The sequence below is a fragment of the Cebidichthys violaceus genome, unplaced genomic scaffold (genome assembly GCF_023349555.1).
Source record: "Cebidichthys violaceus isolate CVI_PGR_0920_01 unplaced genomic scaffold, fCebVio1.0.p SCAF_14, whole genome shotgun sequence".
Taxonomy (NCBI): domain Eukaryota; kingdom Metazoa; phylum Chordata; class Actinopteri; order Perciformes; family Stichaeidae; genus Cebidichthys; species Cebidichthys violaceus.
This window is the reverse complement of record NW_027176307.1, coordinates 16,138,600-16,165,156: the sequence shown is the minus strand read 5'-3', so window position 1 is coordinate 16,165,156 and position 26,557 is coordinate 16,138,600. Positions and strand designations below refer to the sequence as shown.

The 26,557-nt window shown below is 47.6% G+C and overlaps 2 protein-coding genes across 7 annotated transcripts; one reads left to right on the top strand and one right to left on the bottom strand.

Annotated features, from left to right (window-relative positions):
- Positions 1–1,107: 1,107 nt before the first annotated feature.
- kidins220b (kinase D-interacting substrate 220b) lies at positions 1,108–20,152 on the top strand. 6 transcript variants are annotated; one of them, XM_068709158.1, is made up of 29 exons: positions 1,108–1,257; positions 2,618–2,773; positions 2,864–2,962; positions 5,818–5,916; positions 6,152–6,250; positions 7,112–7,213; positions 7,354–7,452; positions 7,612–7,809; positions 7,974–8,072; positions 8,901–8,999; positions 9,398–9,496; positions 9,629–9,806; positions 9,984–10,148; positions 10,253–10,432; positions 10,995–11,160; positions 11,360–11,511; positions 11,603–11,892; positions 12,088–12,228; positions 12,829–13,057; positions 13,412–13,500; positions 13,677–13,984; positions 14,393–14,571; positions 14,812–15,053; positions 15,260–15,376; positions 15,982–16,011; positions 16,392–16,514; positions 16,607–16,705; positions 16,839–17,060; positions 17,570–20,152. In XM_068709158.1, the coding sequence occupies exons 2-29, from the start codon at positions 2,633–2,635 to the stop codon at positions 18,752–18,754; spliced, it is 5,229 nt and encodes a 1,742-aa protein (XP_068565259.1). In that variant the 5' UTR covers positions 1,108–1,257; positions 2,618–2,632; the 3' UTR covers positions 18,755–20,152. The 6 variants fall into 6 exon arrangements, 3 of the variants coding, with proteins under 3 accessions (XP_068565259.1, XP_068565260.1, XP_068565261.1); XM_068709159.1 differs by lacking the exon at positions 15,982–16,011; XR_011102797.1 differs by lacking the exons at positions 16,839–17,060; positions 17,570–20,152 and having other exon boundaries at positions 16,331–16,514; positions 16,607–16,693.
- Positions 20,153–23,701: 3,549 nt separating this feature from the next.
- On the bottom strand, positions 23,702–25,684 carry sox11b (SRY-box transcription factor 11b). Its single transcript, XM_068709157.1, has one exon. The coding sequence runs from the start codon at positions 25,556–25,558 to the stop codon at positions 24,512–24,514; it is 1,047 nt and encodes a 348-aa protein (XP_068565258.1). The 5' UTR covers positions 25,559–25,684; the 3' UTR covers positions 23,702–24,511.
- Positions 25,685–26,557: the final 873 nt, after the last annotated feature.

Sequence of the window (26,557 nt, the reverse complement as noted above, 5' to 3'; positions counted from 1 at the left end):
TCTTTATGCACTTTAAACCCTAATAAAGTGAACCAGGATGACACTCATGTTATGCTAATTCCTCAGAAGATTAGCTGGTTAAAGAATGTAAAAAGAACCATTAAAACCAAACGATTTAACAAATACATATCCAAATGATTTCATTTTAAAGCCCTGAAGAGAGACTAAAGGAGAGTAAAGGAGACTAGAGGAGAGTAAAGGAGAGTAACTGATCAGCTGATCGATGAAGAAAACAACTTGTTTCTGTTAAACAATGAACTGTCAACATCTTAACTATCTTCTCTTTTCTCTTTTTCAATAATTAACTAAATATGAAACTGAGGTGGGAAATTCATCACTAGATAATCTGACATTTCTCAAAATAAGATAAAAAATATAGTGACAAGATGATTGATGTGTGATGACAGAGTTATGTGCTGAAACTATTTCTGGGAAAAAAAAGATTTATTTGTGTATATTGTCATAAATATATATATTTTTAAATTAACATTTTAAATTGTCCAAAAAAACCTGCTGTAAAACAAAATAATGTAAACGGTCTTCTTATTGGTTGGACGATAAAATAAAACAAAACAAATAAAGAATATGAATATTTAACTGGATAAATATATCTGTATATGCATGTCATTAAATGTAGCAAACGTGATCTTTAATTATGTTTTACTGAAGAACACGTCACACCTGAAAACATCTTAGTCCAAAGAATAAGAAGGAAATAATGCATACATTAAATAAATACATGAACTAAAAGAATACATGAATGCATTAAAAATACAAACATGAATCAATAAAAGGGAAATTTAAATAAGAAAGTAAATAAATAGGGGAAATGTATTAAAAGGTGAATTAATAAAAAAGCAAATAAAAATCAATTCATGCCTACATTTATTTTTTTAATATTATTTTAGTACATTCAAATGGAGCATTTATTTATTTATGGAGTCATTCGCAGCTTCCGTCCTTCATAATAAAGCTGGTCGGATGTTTTAGTCGCTACTGCTAGCTCTGGAGTGGTCGCCGCATTTGCTTTTATTCTGACAGCAGCCAGCGGAAGTGCCGCTCTCGTTTTCGCGCTCTTGACTCCGCGGCGGGCTGTGGTTGGTTGTTTGTTCTGATCAAAGATGGCTGCTGTTGTTCTGGATGGAGAGTGAACACAGGCCGAGAGGACAAACCCGAGAACCGACGACCGGAACCGAGACCCGAACCTGAACCCGAACCCGGACCACTGGACCCGAACATTCTGATTCAGTTCTTCAGGTAAAACACGGTTCTGTTTCTTCTTCTTCTCTCGTTTCTAACCGGCAGCATCTTCTCTGATGTCATCGATCCATATTTGATTGACACTTGTCGCTGAATCGATCAGGACCATGAAACGAGAGGAACGTTACATGTTCGATATGTTTGATTATTGTGGATCAACACAGAGATGAATGTATAGATGATGACGTCATTAGTGGTTCTGGTTGGATGTCTCATTGTTCGTGTCTTCGGTAAATCAGCATGAAGGTTATTCAGGTTACTGCAGTGTTATAACACAGTTATTACCAACATATATGCAGTACTGATGTGTACTAATACCACACTGTTTGTGTACGTATATGTGGATTCATGTTTATGGAAAACAGGGCGTGGCCTCAATCAGACACACAGGCTAATGCTAATAACAATAAGTATGCTAATAATAATGCTAATAATGCTAATGCTAATTCTGTATGTGAATTTATCAAAGACAATAGAGTCTTATTATGGAGATAAATATATATATATATAAATATATATATATAAATATATATATATATATATATATATAAATATACAATATGAATAGGATTAACTAAGAACATACATGTACTTTAATGTAATGTGTTTATTCTTTTCAGTTAGAGATAAAAACAGAGAAGAAGAAGGAGGAGTTTGTCTTTGATGTCATATTTAAGTCATTACTATAATATCAGGATTATTGTCCTGTAATCATTTTTAAATGTATTTATTAATTTTTAAATATCGGTGTAACCATTTATTTACATGTTTATGTATATGTATTTATGTATTTTTATGTATTTATTGTTTTGATATTCTTTAGATTTAGATGTTGATTAAGATGAATATATTATATATATATATATATATATATATATATATATATATATATATATATATATATATATATATATATAGTATAAATTATAACTCTACATTAATATATTTAAATATTACGTTTCCACAAGAAAACATAAATATCAAGGAGCACAAAGTAAAATACATAAATGAAATAGATTAAATAAATATACTGTATATTTATATATTGATATATTTATATATTGATATATTATAAGAGAGAGTACTGTACTGAATGTACATCCTGTTCTAAAGAGGAGACACGATATAAACTGGTCTCAGTAATCTCTGTTACACCTGTAAAACAAGATGGCTGTGCTAGGAGACTGTTTCCACGGCAACAGTGAACCAACGTCAGTGGCTGAGTTCATTGAAGTGTTTTCATCAGTGTGTGTGTGTGTGTGTCTGTGTGTATGTACATATATATGTGTGTGTGTGTGTGTGTGTGTGTATATATGTGACCTTTGACCCTGGGTGTCACACTCTGTCCCGTCACTAGGGGCAGCAGTGAGAGATGGTAACCATGGATACCACCACCTCCATTAAGATGACCACTCTGGCGATTCAGAACCTGTTCAGCTACGTGGAGGAGGAGAACCTGAGCGCTCTGAGGACTCACCTGGACCGCTTCAAGGAGGTGGACGGACGCAGCGACGTACGTACCCTCACACTCGGGTCGCCGGGTACCACGAGTATACGCGTGTACTGTGTGTACTTATACTCTGTTGTACTCTGTTGTACTCAGAACGGTCAGACTCCTCTCATGCTGGCAGCAGAACAGGGGAGTCTGGAGATCATCCAGGAGCTGATCAGGAGAGGAGCTAATGTGAACCTGGACGATGTGGTGAGGAGATCATCACCTCCTCTTCCTCTCCCTCCTCCTCCTCATGATAACCTCCTCCTCTGTCTCCTCCTCCTCCTCATGATAACATCCTCCTCTGTCTCCTCCTCCTCCTCATGATAACCTCCTCCTTTGTCTCCTCCTCCTCCTCATGATAACTTCCTCCTCTGTCTCCTCCTCCTCCTCCTCCTCCTCCTCATGATAACTCCTCCTCTGTCTCCTCCTCCTCATGATAACGCCTCCTCTGTCTCCTCCTCATGATAACTCCTCCTCCTCATGATAACCTCCTCCTCTGTCTCCTCCTCATGATAACTTCCTCCTCTGTCTCCTCCTCCTCCTCATGATAACTCCTCCTCTGTCTCCGCCTCATGATAACTCCTCCTCCTCATGATAACCTCCTCCTCTGTGTCCTCCTCCTCCTCCTCATGATAACCTCCTCCTCTGTCTCCTCCTCCTCCTCATGATAACATCCTCCTCTGTCTCCTCCTCCTCCTCATGATAACCTCCTCCTTTGTCTCCTCCTCCTCCTCATGATAACTTCCTCCTCTGTCTCCTCCTCCTCCTCCTCCTCATGATAACTCCTCCTCTGTCTCCTCCTCCTCATGATAACGCCTCCTCTGTCTCCTCATGATAACTCCTCCTCCTCATGATAACCTCCTCCTCTGTCTCCTCCTCATGATAACTTCCTCCTCTGTCTCCTCCTCCTCCTCATGATAACTCCTCCTCTGTCTCCGCCTCATGATAACTCCTCATGATAACCTCCTCCTCTGTGTCCTCCTCCTCCTCATGATAACCTCCTCCTCTGTGTCCTCCTCCTCCTCATGATAACCTCCTCCTCTGTCTCCTCCTCCTCCTCATGATAACTCCTCCTCCTCATGATAACCTCCTTCTCTGTCTCCTCCTCCTCCTCATGATAACTTCCTCCTCTGTCTCCTCCTCCTCCTCATGATAACTCCTCCTCTGTCTCCGCCTCATGATAACTCCTCATGATAACCTCCTCCTCTGTGTCCTCCTCCTCCTCATGATAACCTCCTCCTCTGTGTCCTCCTCCTCCTCATGATAACCTCCTCCTCTGTCTCCTCCTCCTCCTCATGATAACTCCTCCTCCTCATGATAACTCCTCCTCTGTCTCCTCCTCCTCATGATAACGCCTCCTCTGTCTCCTCATGATAACTCCTCCTCTGTGTCCTCCTCCTCCTCATGATAACCTCCTCCTCTGTCTCCTCCTCCTCCTCATGATAACTCCTCCTCCTCATGATAACTCCTCCTCTGTCTCCTCCTCCTCATGATAACGCCTCCTCTGTCTCCTCCTCATGATAACTCCTCCTCCTCATGATAACCTCCTCCTCTGTCTCCTCCTCCTCCTCATGATAACTTCCTCCTCTGTCTCCTCCTCCTCCTCATAACTCCTCCTCATGATAACCTCCTCCTCTGTCTCCTCCTCCTCCTCATGATAACTTCCTCCTCTGTCTCCTCCTCCTCCTCATGATAACTCCTCCTCTGTCTCCGCCTCATGATAACTCCTCCTCCTCATGATAACCTCCTCCTCTGTGTCCTCCTCCTCCTCATGATAACCTCCTCCTCTGTGTCCTCCTCCTCCTCATGATAACCTCCTCCTCTGTCTCCTCCTCCTCCTCATGATAACTCCTCCTCATGATAACCTCCTTCTCTGTCTCCTCCTCCTCCTCATGATAACTTCCTCCTCTGTCTCCTCCTCCTCATGATAACCTCCTCCTCATGATAACTCCTCCTTCTCATAACTTCCTCCTCTGTCTCCTCCTCCTCATGATAACTCCTCCTTCTCATGATAACTTCCTCCTCTGTCTCCTCCTCCTCATGATAACCTCCTCCTCTGTCTCCTCCTCCTCCTCCTCATGATAACCTCCTCCTCATGATAACTTCGTCCTTTGTCTCCTCCTCCTCTTCATGATAACCTCCTCCTCCTCATGATAACTCCTCCTCCTCATGATAACTTCCTCCTCTGTCTCCTCCTCCTCTTCATGATAACCTCCTCCTCATGATAACCTCCTCCTCTGTCTCCTCCTCCTCCTCCTCATGATAACCTCCTCCTCATGATAACTCCTCCTCCTCATGATAACCTCCTCCTCTGTCTCCTCCCCCTCCTCATGATAACTCCTCCTCATGATAACCTTCTCTGTCTCCTCCTCCTCCTCCTCATGGTAGCTCCTCCTCTGTCTCCTCCTCATGATAACTTCCTCCTCCTCATGATAACCTCTTCTTCTGTCTCCTCCTCCTCCTCTTCTGTCTCCTCCTCCTCCTCATGATAACTCCTCCTCCTCATGATAACTTCCTCCTCTGTCTCCTCCTCCTCCTCTTCATGATAACCTCCTCCTCCTCCTCATGATAACTCCTCCTCCTCATGATAACCTCCTCCTCTGTCTCCTCCTCCTCTTCCTCATGATAACCTCCTCCTCCTCATGATGACTCCTCCTCCTCATGATAACCTCCTCCTCTGTCTCCTCCTCCTCTTCCTCATGATAACCTCCTCCTCCTCATGATAGCTCCTCCTCCTCATGATAACCTCCTCTTCTGTCTCCTCCTCCTCCTCCTCCTCCTCCTCTTCTGTTTCCTCCTCCTCCTCCTCTGTCTCCTCCTCCTCCTCCTCATGATAACCTCCTCCTCCTCATGATAACTCTTCCTCCTCATGATAACCTCCTCTTCTGTCTCCTCCTCCTCCTCATGATAACCTCCTCTTCTGTCCTCTCCTCCTCCTCATGATCACCTCCTCCTCTGTCTCCTCTTCCTCATGATAACCTCCTCCTCTGTCTCCTCCTCATGATAACCTCCTTCGTTGTCTCCTCCTCCTCCTCCTGATAGCTCCTCCTCTCTCTCCTCAGGACTGCTGGTCTGCTTTGATCTCAGCAGCTAAAGAAGGACACGTTGAGGTGGTGAAGGAGCTGCTGGAGAACAGCGCCTACATCGAGCACAGAGACATGGTGGGGCGGCGCCGCTAAGACTCATGGGACATGTAGTCCACAACAGGAAACACACATATTCAGTGTTTAGGGACAATGAAATGTTTTCTTTCTTAGTTTCTCGTGTTTACTTTCTCTCCTTAATGTCCTCCTTCAAGTCAAGTACATTCTATTTACTCAGCTCACTGAGGTAGAGAATAATAATAATAATCAATAGATGAACACATCAATGACCTACTGTGTGGTTCTGTTTCAGGGCGGCTGGACGGCTCTGACCTGGGCCTCTTATAAAGGCCGTGTGGAGGTGACCGAGCTGCTGCTGGAGAACGGAGCGAACCCGAACACTACAGGACAGGTAACACACTACACTACACTACACTACAGGTAACACACTACACTACAGGTAACACACTACACTACACTACAGGTAACACACTACACTACAGGTAACACACTACACTACAGGTAACACACTACACTACACTACAGGTAACACACTACACTACACTACACTACAGGTAACACACTACACTACACTACACTACAGGTAACACACTACACTACAGGTAATACACTACACTACACTACAGGTAACACACTACACTACAGGTAACACACTACACTACAGGTAACACACTACACTACACTACAGGTAACACACTACACTACAGGTAACACACTACACTACAGGTAACACACTACACTACACTACAGGTAACACACTACACTACAGGTAACACACTACACTACACTACACTACAGGTAACACACTACACTACAGGTAACACACTACACTACAGGTAACACACTACACTACAGGACAGGTAACATGCTAGCTAGCTAACTAGCCTGATGCTACATGAGTTAAATTTAATGAACAAATGCTTCATCTACACTCTTAGAAAGATAGAAAGAACATTGATATCACAGATAATCAGTCATTAACTGTCTCTCTCTCTCTCTCTCTCTCTCTGTCTCTCTCTGTCTCTCTCTGTCTCTGTCTCTCTCTGTGTGTCTCACTCTCTGTGTCTCTCTCTCTCTGTCTCTCTGTCTCTGTCTCTCTCTGTGTCTCTCTCTCTGTCTCTGTCTCTCTCTGTCTCTCTCGCTCTCACTCTCTGTGTGTGTCTCTCTCTCTCTGTCTCTCTGTCTGTCTCTCTCTCTCTCTCTCTCTCTCTCTCTGTCTCTGTCTGTCTCTCTCTGTCTCTCTGTCTCACAGCAGTACAGTGTGTATCCGATCATCTGGTCAGCAGGTCGAGGACACGCTGACATCGTCAAAGTTCTTCTGCGTGAAGGAGCCAAAGTCAACTGTTCAGACAAGGTGAGGACGACAACAACAACAACAACAACAACAATACTTGATAGATAATAGACAATCAATACGTTCCCTTTCTCTCTCTCTGTGTGTGTGTGTGTGTGTGTGTGTGTGTGTGTGTGTGTGTGTGTGTGTGTGTGAGACAGTATGGGACCACTCCTCTGATCTGGGCGTCCAGGAAAGGACACTTTGACTGTGTGATGCATCTTCTGGAGAACGGAGCGGACGTTGACCAGGAGGGAGCGGTAAGACAAGGAGTACTGTGTACTACTTTGTACTACTGTGTAGTACTGTGTAATACTGTGTACTACCGCTGCTGGAGGAATACTGTGTATAGATTCATGTGTCAAGGTCTATAAATAAATATATGTATACATATAATATAGTACTACGGTTCCCCTCAGAACTCCATGACGGCCCTCATCGTGGCGGTGAAGGGCGGCTACACTGAGGTGGTGAAGGAGCTGCTGAAGAGGAACCCTAACGTCAACATGACGGACAAAGACGGGAACACGGCGCTGATGATCGCTGCCAAGGAGGGCTACACTGAGATAGTCCAGGACCTGCTGGACGCAGGGACCTACGTCAACATCCCGGACCGGGTGAGACCGCGTACACTCTGGTGACCCTGAACGCACCACGGTGTTTGTGTTCATTCTGTGGGTCTGTTTTTACTCATCACTGTGTGTGTGTGTGTGTGTGTGTGTGTGTGTGTGTGTGTGTGTGTGTGTGTGTGTGTGTGTGTGTGTGTGTGTCTACACTACAGAGTGGGGACACGGTGCTGATCGGAGCAGTGAGGGGGGGTCATGTGGAGATCGTCAGAGCTCTGCTGCACAAATATGCCGACATCGACATCAGAGGACAGGTGAGACCATCATCATGATAATGAATATAATGAGTGAGCTGCTGACGTCTCACTCTGTCGTCTCTCTCTGACGTCTCTCTCTGATGTCTCACTCTGATGTCTCTCACTCTGACGTCTCTCTGACGTCTCACTCTGACATCTCACTCTGTCGTCTCACTCTGACGTCTCTCTCTGACGTCTCACTCTGACGTCTCATTCTGACGTCTCTCTGACGTCTCACTCTGTCGTCTCACTCTGTCGTATCTCTCTGATGTCTCACTCTGATGTCTCACTCTGACGTCTCTCTCTCTGATGTCTCTCTGATGTCTCTCTCTGGCGTCTCTCTCTGATGTCTCACTCTGACGTCTCTCTCTCTGATGTCTCTCTCTGATGTCTCACTCTGTCGTCTCTCTCTGATGTCTCACTCTGATGTCTCACTCTGACGTCTCACTCGGATGTCTCACTCGGATGTCTCTCTCAGACGTCTCACTCTGACGTCTCTCTGATGTGTCACTCTGACGTCTCACTCTGACGTCTCACTCTGACGTCTCTCTGATGTCTCACTCTGACGTCTCTCTCTGATGTCTCACTCTGACGTCTCACTCTGACGTCTCTCTCTGATGTCTCACTCTGACGTCTCTCTCTGATGTCTCACTCTGACGTCTCACTCTGACGTCTCTCTCTGATGTCTCACTCTGATGTCTCTCTCTGATGTCTCACTCTGACGTCTCACTCTGACGTCTCTCTGATGTCTCACTCTGATGTCTCACTCTGATGTCTCTCTCTGACGTCTCACTCTGATGTCTCTCTCTGACGTCTCACTCTGATGTCTTTCTCTGATGTCTCCAGGAGAATAAGACGGCTCTGTACTGGGCTGTGGAGAAAGGAAACGCCTCCATGGTGAGAGACATCCTGCAGTGTAACCCAGACACAGAGACCTGCACCAAGGTGAGACACACACACACACACACACACACACACACACACACACACACACACACACACACACACACACACACAGCTCAACACTCATAAAGGATCAACAGTGGGTGAGATCTCTGAGATCTCTGCAGACTGTCACAAACCTCACAAAGCTTCTGATCAGCTGATGATCGGTCTGATTGAGGACCACATCTGGAAGTGTCGACACATCTGTGTCACATGAGACAACTCAGTCGTATCATTAAGAACCTTTAGAGAAGCTAGCAGCACCCCGTGGGGCTACGGTGTTCCCCGAAGCTGCTGCAATATTACCATCACTCAGGAACTCCTTCGTGTTTGGAGGCCGACGTTGTGACCGTTGTGTCTCCTGTCTCCTGTGTCCTGTCTCCTGTCCCCTGTCTCAGGACGGAGAGACTCCTCTGATCAAAGCCACTAAGATGAGGAACATTGAGATCGTGGAGCTGCTGCTGGATAAAGGAGCCAAAGTGTCGGCCGTCGATAAGGTGAGAACTATCAAGACTCAACCAACAGAGAGCCTCTAATACCACACACAGCTACGAAGAGTGCGCTTCAAAATAAACGTCTTCCTGTTGGTAGTGATCCACAGTTTTACCTCTGTGCTTCCTGTTCTTCAGAAAGGAGACACGCCCCTCCACATCGCCATCCGTGGGCGGAGCCGCCGTCTGGCCGAGCTCCTCCTCAGGAACCCCAAAGATGGCCGCCTGCTGTACCGACCCAACAAGGGCGGAGAGACGCCCTACAACATCGACTGCAGCCACCAGAAGAGCATCCTCACGCAGATCTTTGGAGCGCGTACGCTTCTCCCTCATTATAGAAAGAAACACACACACACACACACACACACACACACACACACACACACACACACACACACACGTCAACATGTGTGTGTGTGTGTGTGTGTGTGTGTGTGTGTGTGTGTGTGTGTGTGTGTGTGTGTGTGTATAACACACCTGTCCCCCCCTGCAGGTCACCTGTCCCCCACAGAGACAGATGGAGACATGTTGGGTTATGATCTGTACAGCTCTGCTCTGGCCGACATCCTGAGTGAGCCCACCATGCAGCCCCCCATCTGTGTGGGTCTGTACGCCCAGTGGGGCAGCGGCAAGTCCTTCCTGCTGAAGAAGCTGGAGGGTGAGTCCTCACACACACACGCATGCACACGCACACACACACGCACGCACGCACGCACACACAGAGTATAGATGCGTGTTAATGTTCCTCCTCTTCCTCCTCAGATGAGATGAAGACGTTTGCCGGTCAGCAGATAGAGCCGTTGTTCCAGTTCTCCTGGCTCGTGGTGGTTCTGTCTCTGCTGCTCTGCGGCTCCGTCGCCGTCGTCCTCGGCTTCACCGTCGACCCCAAACTCTCCATGGCCGTCTCCCTGAGCCTGCTGGCTCTGCTCTACGTCTTCTTCGGTGAGGACACGGATAGTCCTGCTGCACTCCGTCTCAGTGGTGGTGCATTAATACAGGTTTTCTTCTTCAGTGGTGGTGCATTAATACAGGTTTTCTTCTTCAGTGGTGGTCCATTAATACAGGTTTTCTTCTTCAGTGGTGGTGCATTAATACAGGCTTTCTTCTTCAGTGGTGGTGCATTAATACAGGTTTTCTTCTTCAGTGGTGGTGCATTAATACAGGTTTTCTTCTTCAGTGGTGGTGCATTAATACAGGTTTTCTTCTTCAGTGGTGGTGCATTAATACAGGCTTTCTTCTTCAGTGGTGGTGCATTAATACAGGCTTTCTTCTTCAGTGGTGGTGCATTAATACAGGCTTTCTTCTTCAGTGGTGGTGCATTAATACAGGCTTTCTTCTTCAGTGGTGGTGCATTAATACAGGCTTTCTTCTTCAGTGGTGGTGCATTAATACAGGCTTTCTTCTTCAGTGGTGGTGCATTAATACGGGCTTTCTTCTTCAGTGGTGGTGCATTGATACGGGCTTTCTTTAGTGGTGGTGCATTAATACAGGCTTTCTTCTTCAGTGGTGGTGTACTTCGGCGGGCGTCGGGAGGGCGAGAGCTGGAACTGGGCGTGGCTGCTCAGCACCCGTCTTGCCCGTCATATCGGGTATCTGGAGCTGCTGCTGAGGCTGATGTTTGTGAACCCACCGGAGCTGCCGGAGCAGAGTACCAGAGCTCTGCCTGTCAGGTAACACCGCTCCCCTGTCAGCGCCTGAGAAGACACCCTCAGGGGGGAAAGAGTTTAATGAACTGTATAAATAAAGTTGATTCAAACGTAATGTCCCCAGAAGATAACACATGGTACGGACCGTTGACCGGTCGTGTTGGTGTTGACGACATCATCGGAGGAAGTGATGTCACGATGATGTCGTCACATGTCCCCTCAGGTTCCTGTTCACAGACTACAACCGGCTGTCGAGCGTCGGTGGAGAGACGTCGATGGCCGAGATGATCGCTACGCTGTCTGACGCCTGCGAGAGAGAGTTTGGCTTCATGGCTACTCGTCTGTTCAGAGTGTTCAAGACGGAGGAGACGCAGGGTACACACACACACACACACACACACACACACACACACACACACACTCTCACCCCCCCTCTACTTCACCTCTCCTCCTCTCGTCTCCTCAGGAAACAGGAAGTGGAAGAAGACGTGCTGCGTCCCGTCGTTCATCCTCTTCGCTGTGGTTCTGGTCTGCCTGCTGAGCGGCGTGGCTCTGCTGTCCGTGTTCAAGGTGGACGGGGAGAACCGCACGGTGAACGCCGTGCTGATCGCCGTGGGCGGCGTGGTGGGTCTGGCTCTGCTGCTCAACTGCCGGACCTGGTGGAGGGTGACGGACTCGGTGCTGAACTCTCAGAGGAAGAGGCTCCACGGAGCCGCCAACAGGATGCACAAGCTGAAGAGTGAGGGCTTCATGAAGGTGAGGCCTCACATCTCTGACACACACACATATATGTACACACACACACACACACACACACACACACACACACACACGCGTGTGTGTGTGTGTGTGTGTGTGTGTGTGTGTGTGTGTGTGTGTGTGTGTGTGTGTGTGTGTGTGTGTGTGTGTGTGTGTGTGTACTGTGACGTGACGTGTGGCGTCGTCCTGCAGGTGCTGAAGACTGAGGTGGAGCTGATGGCGAGGATGGCGAAGACCATCGACAGCTTCACTCAGCATCAGACCAGACTGACTGTGGTCATCGACGGACTGGACTCATGTGAACAAGACAAAGTGCTACAGATGCTGGACACGGTGAGACTCCTCCTCCTCCTCCTCCTCCTCTACCTCTTCTTCCTCCTCCTCTACCTCTTCTTCCTTCTCTACCTCCTCCTCCTCTACCTCTTCTTCCTCCTCCTCCTCTACCTCTTCCTCTACCTCTTCTTCCTCCTCCTCCTCCTCCTCCTCCTCTACCTCTTCTTCCTCCTCCTCTACCTCTTCTTCCTTCTCTACCTCCTCCTCCTCTACCTCTTCTTCCTCCTCCTCTACCTCTTCTTCCTTCTCTACCTCCTCCTCCTCTACCTCTTCTTCCTCCTCCTCCTCTACCTCTTCCTCTACCTCTTCTACCTCCTCCTCCTCTTCTTCCTCCTCCTCCTCTACCTCTACTTCCTCCTCCTCTACCTCTTCTTCCTCCTCCTCCTCTACCTCTACTTCCTCCTCCTCTACCTCTTCTTCCTCCTCCTCCTCCTCCTCCTCCTCCTCCTCCTCCTCCATCATGAGCTTAGTTTTAGGATCCTCTACCAGCAGCATGTGGAGGTTGTGTGAGGACGTGACTACTTCCTGGAGGATAGACCGATCCAGTAGATGGTCTGACGTGGTCTCTGGTCTAACGTGGTCTCTGCTGGTCCCCCTCAGGTCCGGGTCCTGTTCTCTAAAGGCCCCTTCATCTCCATCTTTGCCAGCGACCCTCACATCATCATCAAGGCCATCAACCAGAACCTGAGCAGCGTGCTGAGAGACTCCAACATCAACGGTCACGACTACATGAGGAACATCGTCCACCTGCCCGTCTTCCTGAACAGCAGAGGACTGTCCTCCGCCAGGAAGATGTGCAGCATGGCACCTAGCAACGGGGACACAGACGGTACCCGGGGAGACGGGGGGGGGGGGGGGGGGGGGGGCATCACTCAGATCTGATGTCATGAAGAACAGATGATGTCACAGTAGAGACACCTATAACACTCTGTCTCTCTCTCTCTCTCTCTCTCTCTCTCTCTCTCTCTCTCTCTCTCTCTCTCTCTCTCTCTTGTCTCTCTCTCTCTCTGTCTCTCTCTCTCTCTCTCTTTGTCTCTCTCTCTCTCTGTCTCTCTCTCTCTCTCTCTTTGTCTCTCTCTCTCTCTGTCTCTCTCTTCGTCTCTGTCTCTCTCTCTCTCTCTGTCTCTCTTTGTCTCTCTCTCTGTCTCTCTCTCCGTCTCTGTCTCTGTCTCTCTGTCTACAGGTTGGCATGAGGAGTTAGACAGGAAACTGTCTCAGCACAGTTTGGGAGAATTAACCAAGTTTGGCAGCAAGACGACGTTGAACCGCAGGGTGAGTGTGTGTGTGTGTGTGTGTGTGTGTGTGTGTGTGTGTGTGTGTGTGTGTGTGTGTGTGTGTGTGAGTGTGTGTGTGTGTGTTTCCTCACGTTCATATTCGTATGTGAAACTACTACAGTAGTTGTGTAGTACTTCAGATCACCTGATGTGGTCATGTGACCGTGTGTTCAGGACACGTACCGGAGGAGACAGGTGCAGCGCTCGGTGACCCGTCAGATGTCCTTCGACCTGACGAAGCTGATGGTGACGGAGGACTGGTTCAGTGACATCAGCCCTCAGACCATGAGGAGGCTGCTCAACATCGTGTCCGTCACGGGACGCCTGCTCAGAGCCAATCAGATCGGCTTCAACTGGGACCGCCTGGCGTCCTGGATCAACCTGACGGAGCAGTGGCCCTACAGGACGTCCTGGCTCATCCTGTACCTGGAGGAGACCGACGGAGTCCCAGACCAGGCCACGCTCAAGACCATCTATGAGAGGTCAGAGGGAACCTGTGTGAGGCGGTGTGTGTGTGACTGTGTGTGAGTGAGTGTGAGTGTGTGTGTGTGTGTGTGTGTGTGTGTGTGTGTGTGTGTGAGAGAGAGAGAGAGAGAGAGAGAGAGAGAGAGAGAGAGAGAGAGAGAGAGAGAGAGAGAGAGAGAGAGAGAGAGAGAGAGTGTGTGTGTGTGTGTGTGTGTGTGTGTGTGTGAGAGTGAGTGAGAGTGTGAGAGAGTGAGAGTGAGTGTGAGAGTGAGTGAGTGTGTGTGTGTGAGAGAGAGAGTGAGAGTGAGTGAGTGTGTGTGTGTGAGAGAGTGAGAGTGAGTGCCTCTGATTGGACGAGTCCCACAGAGAGACGTGGTCCCCTGTCAGTAGTACAGAGGAGTGTCTTCTTCTTCTCCTCCTCTCAGAGTGTGTAGGAACATCCCCACCACCAAAGACGTGGAGCCTCTGCTGGAGATCGATGGAGACGCTCGTAGCTTCGAAGTCTTCTTGTCCTCACGGACCCCCGTCCTCACATCCAGAGACATCCGGACCTTCCTGCCCTGCACCGTTAACCTGGACCCCAAACTGAGGGAGATCATAGCAGGTATGTCCAGATGTTTTCTATGATCCAGATGTTCTCTCTGATCCAGATGTTCTCTCTGATCCAGATATTCTCTCTGATCCAGATGTTCTCTCTCTCTCTGATCCAGATGTTCTCTCTGATCCAGATGTTTTCTCTGATCCAGATGTTCTCTCTGATCCAGATATTCTCTCTGATCCAGATGTTCTCTCTCTCTGATCCAGATGTTCTCTCTGATCCAGATGTTCTCTCTCCCTGATCCAGATGTTCGTGCTGCCCGTGACCAGATGAATGTGGGCGTGGTCCCATACCCCCCCGTCCCCCTGCAGGAGGCCCAGCCCCGCCCCTCCTCCATGTACAGCCAGGTGTCGTGTTCTCCCTCCGCCTCCTTCATCGGCCCCTTTAACCCTCCTCCAGTGGGGGGGGGAGGGGGCGTGGCCTCCCCGACCCCCCCCAGCAGCTACTACAGCGGCATGGCCGGACCGCAGCACCCCTTCTACAACAGGGTGAGTCCAGGCTCGCCCACACCTGCTCATGTCACTCACAGGGTCTCCTCACCTGATTGGTTGAGTGGAAGGTAAAGCTGTGATGTCACAGCTTCCTGTTCACCTGGTTCACCTTCGATCATTTCTGTTTCTATCATTTGTTTTTATTTGCTTCCTTCTTGTTGTTTGAGGTCCAATCATTTTGATTTTCTGCCCCCCCCCCTCAGCCATATTTCCCCCATCACCTTTACCAGCTGCCTCGCCCCCTCATGGCCTCCACCTACCCATCACACCTCCACCCACGTGCTCCACCCAAACACTCCTTCAGCCGGGACGTCCCAGCCGTGAGTACGACACCGAGTACGGAGGACCGACGGCGCCTCGTTCAGACAAACTGGAATCAATTAATCAAGTTCATTAAAGAGATGAATGAGAAACATTCAGCTGTTCTATTTTAAAATAACAGAATTAAATAGAATCTAACAAAGGCTGGTTTATTTATTTATTTATTCCAAAGACTAATAATTAATTATTGTATAATTATTGTTATTAATTGATAGAAGCCCATTGACACCAGATTAAAACTAAAGATATAAAATACTTTTAATCACTTTAATGATTACTGTCATTAAACGTCTTGTTTATTTATTTTGATTATGACGCATGACTTATTTCCTGTTATTTTAAAAACCTTCCCAGCATCACCTGCTTTTTGTTCTTCTTCTTCTACTACTGTTGACGACGGCGGGCTCCACCCTCTCGTTTCTTCTTCTGTGGTTTGTGGGGCTGCGTAGCATTCAGGGACGTTAAAAAACCTGTTCTTTAAATCGACGGGTTGATTCCTTTCTTCTTCTGATGATCTGAAAGTGAAATCAGTCAGAAGTCATTTTCATCTTTTTCCAGATGTTTCATTCCTCACCTGTCTGTCTGTCTGTCTGTCTGTCTGCAGTATAAGGTTTCATCTTTGAAAAGGAAGCAGGTATTGAACTCTCCCTAACTCCTTCCTTCCTTCCTTCCTTCCTTCCTTCCTTCCTTCCTTCCCTGCCTGATCAGATTAACTCCCTCTGCCCACCACAACTCCCAGCATGCACCTTGCCTGGACTAGCCTGTAGCCTCAGTAGAGTAGCTGGTTTTATAAACAAAGCGTTCCTTTGAGAAACAGAAACACGTTTTACTACATTTACTAAATAAAATAGTTATTAAACATAAAGTTATTAGTGTTTCAATGATTTAATACCAATAATACGCTTCATTGTCTGGTTTATTACCTGGTAATAACATCACTAATGTCCTCATAGAAATGGCACTTCCTGTGTGTTTGTGTCCCGGGAATCGAACCTGCGTGTGTGTTGCGTTCAGGGTCCGTCCTCCTCGTCCGTCCTCCTCAGCTCCATGACGACGGAGGCCGTCTGTGAGCGCGTGCGGCTGATCGACGGCATCGACCAGAGCATGACGGGACAGTACGGCGCCACCATCAGGAAGGTGAGGGGGCGGGGCCTCGGCCCGCGTGGTCATCAGGGAGGAGGAGCAGGAGCGGTCACGTGACACTAAAAGGTGTTTGTTCTGGTTTCCAGGCCAACGTCAACGGAAGAGTTCTGTCTCAGTGCAACATCGACGAGCTGAAGAAGGAGATGAGCATGAACTTTGGAGACTGGCAGCTGTTCAGAGCCACGGTGAGTCATCGTCACATGTTAGCCTGTTAGCCTACATGCTAACCAGCTGTTAGCTGTGTAATATTGTAACAGATGTAAATATTGAGAGTTCAGTGAGAGACTGTCCAGGTGTGGTGTCACCTGTCTCCTGCAGGTGCTGGACTTGCGTCACATAGAGAGTCAGGTGCTGCACGAGGAAGCTGCCAGCGAGCAAGGCAGCGCGGTGGGCCGTCCCACCGAGGCGGGGCGGCGAGCGTCGGCTCCGTCCCACGGAGGAGCGGACGCGTCTCCGATGTACAGCTTCAACCTGAGCTTTGAGGAGCTGAGCACTGTGGGACTGGACGAGGCCCAGAGACAGGGGGCCACGCAGTGGATGGTAGATGTCAACATTCAGTACCATGCTGCTCACTGTCATCTGATCCTATGCTATCTTATATTTAATATGTTTCATTTTTATTCATTCATTCATTTTTTATCTTATACTATTTCACCTCATTATTGATTTTTACATTTTTATTTTATTACCTTATATCATAAAAACATTTTATACATTTTTTATTTTATTTATTTATTATGTTATCTTATATTATTACATTTTGTATTTTAACAAAACAAATTACATTTTAATTTATATTTTATTTTATTTTATTGTATTTTATTTTATTTTATCTTATACTATTTCATCTTATATTATTAATTTTAAAATTTTAATAAAAACATTTTATAATTTTTTTATTTTCTCATTTTATTTCATCTTGTTATATTTACTTATTTTAATAAGTAATCCCTGAGGCTCCTCCCACCAGAGGAACACTGTCTCATGCAGACATCACGTCTCCTTCAGTCCCAACAATAGAGCTCTTCTTCTGTGGTGTCTGTCCTCAGGGGGGCGCTCACCGCACCGCCAGCATGACCAGTCTGAACTCCCAGGAGTCCTCCAACGACATCTCCCGGCTGACGGACCGGCAGCAGGACGAGTACCGCGACGCCTACCAGGAGTACATCGCCCAGATGGCTCAGGTGGAAATGGGCGGCGCCGGCGAGAGGCCCATCCAACCGCAGCCGGGTCAGTTCATGACATCATCAACGGAGGACAAGAGCAAAGATGGCGGCGGCGAGCAGGACGGACGCAAGTCCTTCAACAAGAGGAGCGGCGGCGGTAAACCGGCGGCAGACAACGCCGACTTCACCTCCAACGGCGATGCCCTGGACCCCATCACGGAGGAGGACGAGAAGGGGGACCACGGGTCCTGCAAGTCCTCCATGACCCGCAAGACCTCGGCCGAGAAAGGGGCGGGGCTCTTCCAGGGCGACCTGAAGACGAAGGCCGGCGGCGGACCGCGCTACCAGAAGCTGACCAGCGACGACGACGAGGAGTCGGAGGAGTCCGACAACGCTCCTCTGCTGCTGAAAGATGGAAAGAAGGCGGTCGACCCAAAGCCTCCCGGCGGCTCGCTGGCGCTGAAGGCGAAGGACTACCTGTCGGACGCCATGTTGGACAAGAAGGACTCGTCGGACTCCGGCGTGCGGTCCAACGAGAGCTCGCCCAACCACTCACTGCAGGACGAGGAGGCCGACCTGTCTCAGCTGGAGAGGGCCGACCTCATCGAGCTGGACGACGACAGGAAGAGAGGACTTCCCAGCAGCCTCAGCGGCCTCCAGGACCCGGCTGTCGCCCGCATGTCCATCTGCTCCGAGGACCAGTGCAGCAGCCCAGAGGAGAGCTGGACCTCCTCCAGGTCCTTCAACCTGAACCGCACGCCGAGCAACGTCACGCTCAACAACAACACCACCAACGCCCAGCAGGGAAACAGGCCCCGCCCACCCGCAGAGGTCTCCACCTCCACCACCACCTCCTCCTTTAACCCCACCTCCTCCTCCAGTGATGTCATCCTCTCCCCGAGCTCCTCCTCCTCCTCCACCTCCACCTCCACCAGGCCGGGTCCCAACAACGAGAACGTCCGAGTGGTTCACCTCAAGAGGGGCCTGAAACCCGGAGACCCGCCAGAGATCTGCACCGTGTCCTCCGACACCGTCGCCTTCGGCGAGGAGCGGGAGAGCATCCTGTGACATCATAGTGACCTCATCGTGACATCATAGTGACCTCATCGTGACCCGTGATCAGAGAGCACTGAGGGTCCACCAGGAGCCTCTCCACCCTCTGAACCAATCAGGACGTTTAAAGTTAAATCACGACTCGTTTAAAAATAGCACCGGTATGAATACTAGTACCTTTAAAGAGACACGACACCGGTATGACTACTAGTACCTTTAAAGAGACACGACACCGGTATGAATACTAGTACTTAGTACTAGTAGCTAATTGCTAAGCTAATCGCTCATACAACATGTGGAAAAATCAACTAAACTCGTAGACCTTTATATTATAGTTCATTCCCATCATGCCGGCAGCACGGAGCAGTGCTGCTTATAAAGGAGCTAACGGCTAGCGTATGGCTAGCTAACGGCTAGCTAACGGCTAGCGTTACAGTTCTGTTGCGTTTAAGCTCCAAACAGTGTCTGTCTATCACGTGTGTCTAATCTGGTAAAAAGAATAAATCCATATAACAGATATTATAATAGATACAAACGAGTCGTTAAAACAACGTTTAAATGTTTGTGAGGAGGAGGAGGAGGAGGAGGAGGAGGAGGAGGAGGAGGAGGAGGAGGAGGAGCGTCTGCTGGTGGACGGTAGTTTAGTAGTTCAGCTGGTCTCAGGAGGAGCTCTGCATGTTGTTGTTGTTGTTGTTGTTGTTGTTGTGATCCGTCCAGATGAACTCTGGTGAAACGAAGCTAAAGAAGTGAAACTTAAAACTCGACAGAAGATGAAGAGATTTTACAGAAACAATAAACGGGTTTATTTCTTCAGATTTATAGTACAATATTAATATTAACAGTAATTAATACTGTTAATATTAATAGTATTAATTACTGTTAATATTAATTAATATGAATATTATTTAATGATATTGATAATAATAATTATAGTTTGAGATGTTTTCTTATTCTGAGTGAATATTAATGTTCATTATGAATCTCATGTTTTTAACTAATACATTTAATAATATTTAGAATGTTGATATTCTAGACTTTTTTATTTTAACTGAGAGCCAAAAGAATAAAATCAGAGGCTTTTATTCTGAAGCTTGGATCAACAGGAAGACGATTTTAAAATGAAATAGTCGTCTGATCTTATTTCAGTGAACAGAATAATATATATATATATATATATATATATATATATATATATTTAGTGAAGATTTAAATACAAAGTAAATTAATTTAATAAATATTTAACAATAAATAACGGATCAATAAGTGAATTAATGTTAATAACTTTAAATTAATGCAGAATATAAACAGACCTGAGATCTGTTCTGTGGAGCATGTTGATGTTTCCTCAGTGCTCTTCATCATCTTCATCAGTGAATCTGTGGTGAACTCAAAGAAATAAAATCTGTCAGTTGATCGTTGATTCTTTGACTCTTTTATTGATCCGGTTAAAACAGAGACTAACTAACCAGAGACTGACTAACCAGAGACTAACCAGAGACTGACTAACCAGGGAATGACTAACCAGAGACTAACTAACCAGAGATTAACTAACCAGAGACTGACTAACCAGAGACTAACCAGGAAATGACTAACCAGAGACTAACTAACCAGGAAATGGCTAACCAGAGACTAACTAACCAGAGACTGACTAACCAGGGAATGACTAACCAGAGACTAACTAACCAGAGACTGACTAACCAGGGAATGACTAAACAGAGACTAACTAACCATAGACTGACTAACCAGAGACTAGCTAACCAGAGACTGACTAACCAGGGAATGACTTAACAGAGACTAACTAACCATAGACTGACTAACCAGAGAATAACCAACCAGAGACTGACTAACCAGAGACTAACTAACCAGAGACTGATTAACCAGGGAATGACTAACCAGAGACTGACTAACCAGGGAATGACTAACCAGAGACTAACTAACCCAAAGAAGTCCGCTCTTAAAGCTACAGCAGCAGTTTACTCACCGTGTGAACAGGACCACCTGAACTCTGGAAACAATCTAAATACACACCTTGAAAACTACAAACCTCTCTACGTCATGTTTTTATGTTTGTTAAATTCTCAGTAGTGATAACTAAATGATGCTTATTATACATATTACAAACAAAACACTTTAAAAACTCTACAAAAATCATTTAAATGACTCATTTGCTTTTTCTGGTATTTTGGTCAGACACATATTACATGCTGAGTACCGTGTACTGTGTGGTATTAGTTATAAATGTACGTTGGTACATAGAGGGTGATACGCTGTACCTGGAGGGACTTAGGACCCAGGGGAATGAAGGGGAATAATGGAACATGGAGGGAGTCTACCTGCATGTGGAGTTCTGCTAATAAAGAGATAAGATGTTTATTTAAAAACACAACAATATGTATTTTAATATTGTCACGGTCCTGTAACGAGACGTGTGTGTGTGTGTGTGTGTGTGTGTAGGTTTGTGTGTGCGTGTGTGTAGGTGTGTCTGTGTGTAGGTGTGTGTGTAGGTGTGTGTCTGTGTGTCTGTGTAGGTGTGTGTGTGTGTGTGTGTGTGTGTGTGTGTGTGTGTGTGTGTGTGTGTGCGTGTCTGTATGTGTAGGTGTGTGCGTGTGTGTGTAGGTGTGTGTGTGTGTGTGTGTGTAGGTGTGTGTGTCTGTGTGTGTGTGTGTGTGTGTCTGTGTGTGTGTGTGTGTGTGTGTGTGTGTGTAGGTGTGTGTGTGTGTGTGTGTGTGTGTGTGTGTGTGTGTCTGTGTGTGTGTAGGTGTGTGTGTGTGTAGGTGTGTGTCTGTGTAGGTGTGTGTGTGTGTGTAGGTGTGTGTGTGTGTCTGTGTAGGTGTGTGTGTGTGTGTGTAGGTGTGTGTGTGTGTCTGTAGGTGTGTGTGTGTGTAGGTGTGTGTCAGCAGACAGACATGGTGCTGCCTTTGGTTTACAGTTGGTGGGCGGAGCTACTCGTGGTGCCAGTTGTACTTGTATTGTTTCAGTTGATCTTGTACACTGAGGTGGTGTTTTCTGCTGGAACGCCGCTCCTTGTCTTTGCTTCTCAGACGTCGTGCTCCAGCCTCTCTGAGGTCTAATGTGAGGCGTGAGAACTCCTGCCGGGTCATGGGGGCCGAGATCAACAGCGGGGTCTCCGTCGATCTCGGAGGCAGACTTCAGGGTCCGTTTAGGTGGTGGCCGTTCGGCTTGCGTAGCTTAGCATTAGCTAACATTAACCGGTCGGTGTCCGATAGGCTGTAGCGTTTACAAACGTTTGTCGTGTCTCATTAAACTTTGGCGAGTCGTCGTTGCTCTCATGAGTGAAACGTTCATATTTAAGAGAAGTTACTGTGAAAACTTCTACGACATCAGGATGAACACTAAGAAGAAGCTTTGGTGTGAGACTGGGATTACATGTGCCTCACATAGGTTAACATATCAGTGTGTGTACACACACACACACACTCTTCAGTAGGATTTCTTAATGAACGGCTCCATCTAGTGCCACAAACACAGAATCACATCATTATAAATCTCTTCATCCTCACACGAGACTGAAGGAGGACTCCTGACATACAAGCTGAGGGGAGAATTCACGCTGAGCTGACCCACCAGTCAGTGACCTCCTCCTCCTCCTCCTCCTCCTCCTCCTCCTATCCTGTCCTTCTCTCCTCCTCCTCCTCTCCTCTCTCCTCCCTCCCCTCCTCCTCTCCTCTCCTCTCCTCTCACCTCTCCTCCTCCTCCTCCTCAGCAGTTGAAAACAGACTGAGCTCTCATTCGTTGCCCCAGTGACCTCCTGACCCCTGGAGACTCAGCGTTGCATTGTGGGTAATGTAAACGTCTCCCTCACGGACTCGTGGACTTTGAGGCTCCTGTGAAGTCTGAGGGTTCAGTTCTGTCTGTCACCTCATCGAGTGTTTGAGTCTTTCCTCATGTTGAGTCCTTCATGAATCCTTTCCTCAAGTCAGCATAGGATGCAGACTTAGCCTGAGGGAATTACCCACAAGTCATTGCAACGTGACGTTAACCAGGTAACCGGTGGACGGCTCAGTGCGTTCAGCCGGTCTTATTAAACATTTAAACATGAAATCACACATTTATTCATCAAATATTTCATTTTGTCATCGAAGATGTTTTAACATAAATGAGTAAAAGATGAGATGACCTCATCTTATGAGAAGACGTTCAAATCAGAGTACAAAGTATGAAATAAATACTCACAAGTACACATCTTATTTGTTGTCGTCATGGTAACGTGATATGTCACCATTTGAAGTCCTCAGTCTCTACAGTGGGTCCCTGAGGGTTCAGGGTTCAGGGGGGACACTGGGATTTGGCCGTAGTCTTCATAAATCTATGACGCTGTAGTGACACAGACAGGCCTACATGTACCAGCATGCACTGCACCACTTCCTCGTCATCACTGGTCCCACTGAGCATGCTCAGTAGCGCTTCCCTTAGCCCCGCCTCCCAGTCTCCTTCTCGTTGGAAAATATGATTCAACGTTTACAGTTAGTGATTTTAAACAGGAAGTTCAGACTCACTGTGACATCACTGGTGATGTCACAGTGAGGGGGAGCTGTGACTTTATTATATTTCATTGTTTGAATATTAATCTTCTCTCGTTTAATTAAACTGAACTTTGAAAACAACTTTTGAGCAAACCGGGGTCGGAGGAAGACCATGCAACGAGACCGAGAGCTCCAGAATAGAGACGGTTCAGACCGCTGACACAGACCAGCAGCTTTCAGTCGCCTCACATGAGCTTCTTCAGCACGTCGTAGGATCCTACGGTCAGATGAAAGTATGGATGTACTTCTACACACGTAGTACTCTGGTTTGAAGTATACAGTGAAATGATCTTCGAGGAGGACCCCGTGTCGCGGGTGAAAGCTCCGGAACGGACGCGTTTAAAACGCCAGTCTGTGATTGGTGGAGGCTGCGCCGTACCGGCCCTTTAAGGATCAGTTCACACGGTCACTCTTTCATTCATTTATTCATATTGCACAAAAATAATGAGCAACAAATAAACAGACGTGTGTCAACGTCAGGAAAAACAAACTCACAATATGAACACACAACTCTGGTCCTGGTCCAACTACTTCCTGTCTGTACACTCCTTTAAAACAACAGTGAGGCGGTGAAGCAAGGCAGGCTGGGACTCGAACCCTCGCATGCTCTCAAGTCACAAATCATGACGTCATCGTCAGTCACGACGAAAAGAAGGAGGAGAAGAAGAAGGAGAAGAAGAAGGATGAGTAGAAGAAGAAGGATGAGTAGAAGAAGGAGGATGAGAAGAAGAAGGAGGATGAGAAGAAGAAGGAGGATAAGAAGAAGAAGAAGAAGAAGAAGCACAGTTGGATCCTTTGATGTACTAACATACTGGACAGTACAAAGATGAGGTCTGTTCGGTTCTGTAAATATAAAACAAAGGGCTGCTGGGTTAGGGGGTTCTTCCTCAGACCTGGCAACCCGACATGTGAAATAAAGAGGGACTCAAAGGAGTCACGTAAAGAGTCCTGCAGCGGTAGTCCTGGTCCGGGTCCAGGGGGGGTAAATAAAGAGGAGTGTCCTGATAGTAGAGTTCATTAGAATGCATAGTTCTGGTTCTGGTTCAGACCCGAGCAACAGAAAACTAAATCCATAAAACCCTGTAGAGGTGATTTCATTCATTTGTTTGCAGAAGGACCACAGTGAGTCCAGGTACCGGGTCTCCTCAAGTCCAGACCCCCCCCCCCCCACGCATCAGACCCGGTCCCTGACTGGCTCTGGAGCTCCAGACCCAGACCCGGTCCCTGGTCAGTACGTGAACACCAGGTCCGAGAAGTTGGCCTCCAGCCAGCTTCCCGCGATCATCTCGCTGAGCTCCGGGGTGCAGTAGTCCGGGAAGTCGAAGTGGGACCCGAGGCTGCTGCTGCACGAGTCCAGGTCTTTGTCCACCAGGGACAGGCTCAGGTTGGCCGAGCAGGACGACGAGCTCCACGGCTCCGAGGAGGAGGAGCAGGAGGAGGCGTGGTGGTGGAAGAAGCCGGCCAGCAGACTCTCCTCCGCGGGGAGGTCGTCCAGGTCCTCCGAGGACGAGGACCGGGACGAGGAGGCCGGTGATAAGGAGGCCGGGTATGAGGAGGTGCTGCTCCTCTGCCGGGTGATGTTCTTGAAGCTGTAGAAGAGCCGACCGGAGCTCGGACTCGAGCCGGGCGGCGTCTGGGAGAAACAGTAGCCGATGGGCTGATCCTCCTCCTCGGCTTTAAACTCCCGCTCCTCCTCCTCGGAGTCCTCCTCCTCCTCCTCGTCGTCGGTGAACTCCCGTTTAACGAGCAGCTTGCCGGCCTTGGAGCTGCCGGTGCTCGGCCTGCTGCTCTTACACTTGGAGAGCTTCTTCGCGGCCGCAGCGTGGCTTTTGTTACCGGTTCTAACGGACGTCTTCTCCGGGGATTGACTGGACGGTTTCCCCGGAGGAAACGCACAGCAGCCGTCCGTCTTGGGCTTCTTCTTGGGCCGGTACTTGTAGTCCGGATAGTCGGCCATGTGCTTGAGTCGGAGCCGCTCCGCCTCCCGGATGAACGGGATCTTCTCGGTGTCTCTCAGCGTCTTCCAGCGCTTCCCGAGCCGCTTGGAGATCTCCGCGTTGTGCATGTCGGGTGACTGCTCCATGATCTTCCTCCTCTCGATCTTGGACCACACCATGAAGGCGTTCATGGGTCTCTTGATGTGACCCGTAGCAGTTTTACACCAGTCCGGCTTCTTCAGCGGAGCGGAGCAGCGCGTCGAGGCCGCCAGCAGCTCGCTCTCCTCCGGGTCGGTCCTGTTGATCCTCGCTCCGCCATGTTGGGTCTGCTGAACCATGGTGGCGGTTCTGGGGCAAGAGAGACCCCGCGACGGACTCGCACGCGAAACTTTCTCCACTTTGTCCCGTTTTACTTCAGCTCCGTCAACACCGACAGCAGCATCTCTCTGTTCAAACTTCCAAACCGGAGCCTTATTAACCGGCTGATGATGCGAGTGACGTCACCGACCTCAACCAATCACCGCTCTTCTTCTCCAAAAAAACCTTCCCGCCTCCGCAGCGCTCTCAGCCAATCACAGCTCTCCTCGCGTCCGTCGTTCGGCCGTTACTTCATTCGATTTAAATTAATAAATGATCACAGTGAAAGACCTGTGTTTACTGTGTTTCTATTGGTGTCTATTAAACCACATGATCTGTGTTTACTGTGTTTCTATTGGTGTCTATTAAACCACATGATCTGTGTTTACTGTGTTTCTATTGGTGTCTATTAAACCACATGATCTGTGTTTACTGTGTTTCTATTGGTGTCTATTAAACCACATGATCTGTGTTTACTGTGTTTCTATTGGTGTCTATTAAGCCACATGATCTGTGTTTACTGTGTTTCTATTGGTGTCTATTAAACCACATGATCTGTGTTTACTGTGTTTCTATAGGTGTCTATTAAACCACATGATCTGTGTTTACTGTGTTTCTATTGGTGTCTATTAAACCACATGATGGATGTTTACTGTGTTTCTATTGGTGTCTATTAAACCATAGATCTATGTTTACTGTGTTTCTATTGGTGTCTATTAAACCACATGATCTGTGTTTACTGTGTTTCTATCGGTGTCTATTAAACCACATGATCTGTGTTTACTGTGTTTCTATCGGTGTCTATTAAACCACATGATCTGTGTTTACTGTGTTTCTATCGGTGTCTATTAAACCACATGATCTGTGTTTACTGTGTTTCTATTGGTGTCTATTAAACCACAGGATGGATGTTTACTGTGTTTCTATTGGTGTCTATTAAACCACAGGATGGATGTTTACTGTGTTTCTATTGGTGTCTA

Excerpts from the sequence above, each read along its gene's own strand:
- kidins220b (XM_068709158.1), top strand. The coding sequence starts at position 2,633 with ATGGTAACCATGGATACCACCACCTCCATTAAGATGACCACTCTGGCG. Across the intron at positions 2,963-5,817 it reads ATGTGAACCTGGACGATGTG|GACTGCTGGTCTGCTTTGAT; the intron begins GTGAGGAGATCA and ends CTCTCTCCTCAG. Across the intron at positions 10,433-10,994 it reads TCTGCTCTACGTCTTCTTCG|TGGTGGTGTACTTCGGCGGG; the intron begins GTGAGGACACGG and ends TTTCTTCTTCAG.
- sox11b (XM_068709157.1), bottom strand. The coding sequence starts at position 25,558 with ATGGTTCAGCAGACCCAACATGGCGGAGCGAGGATCAACAGGACCGAC.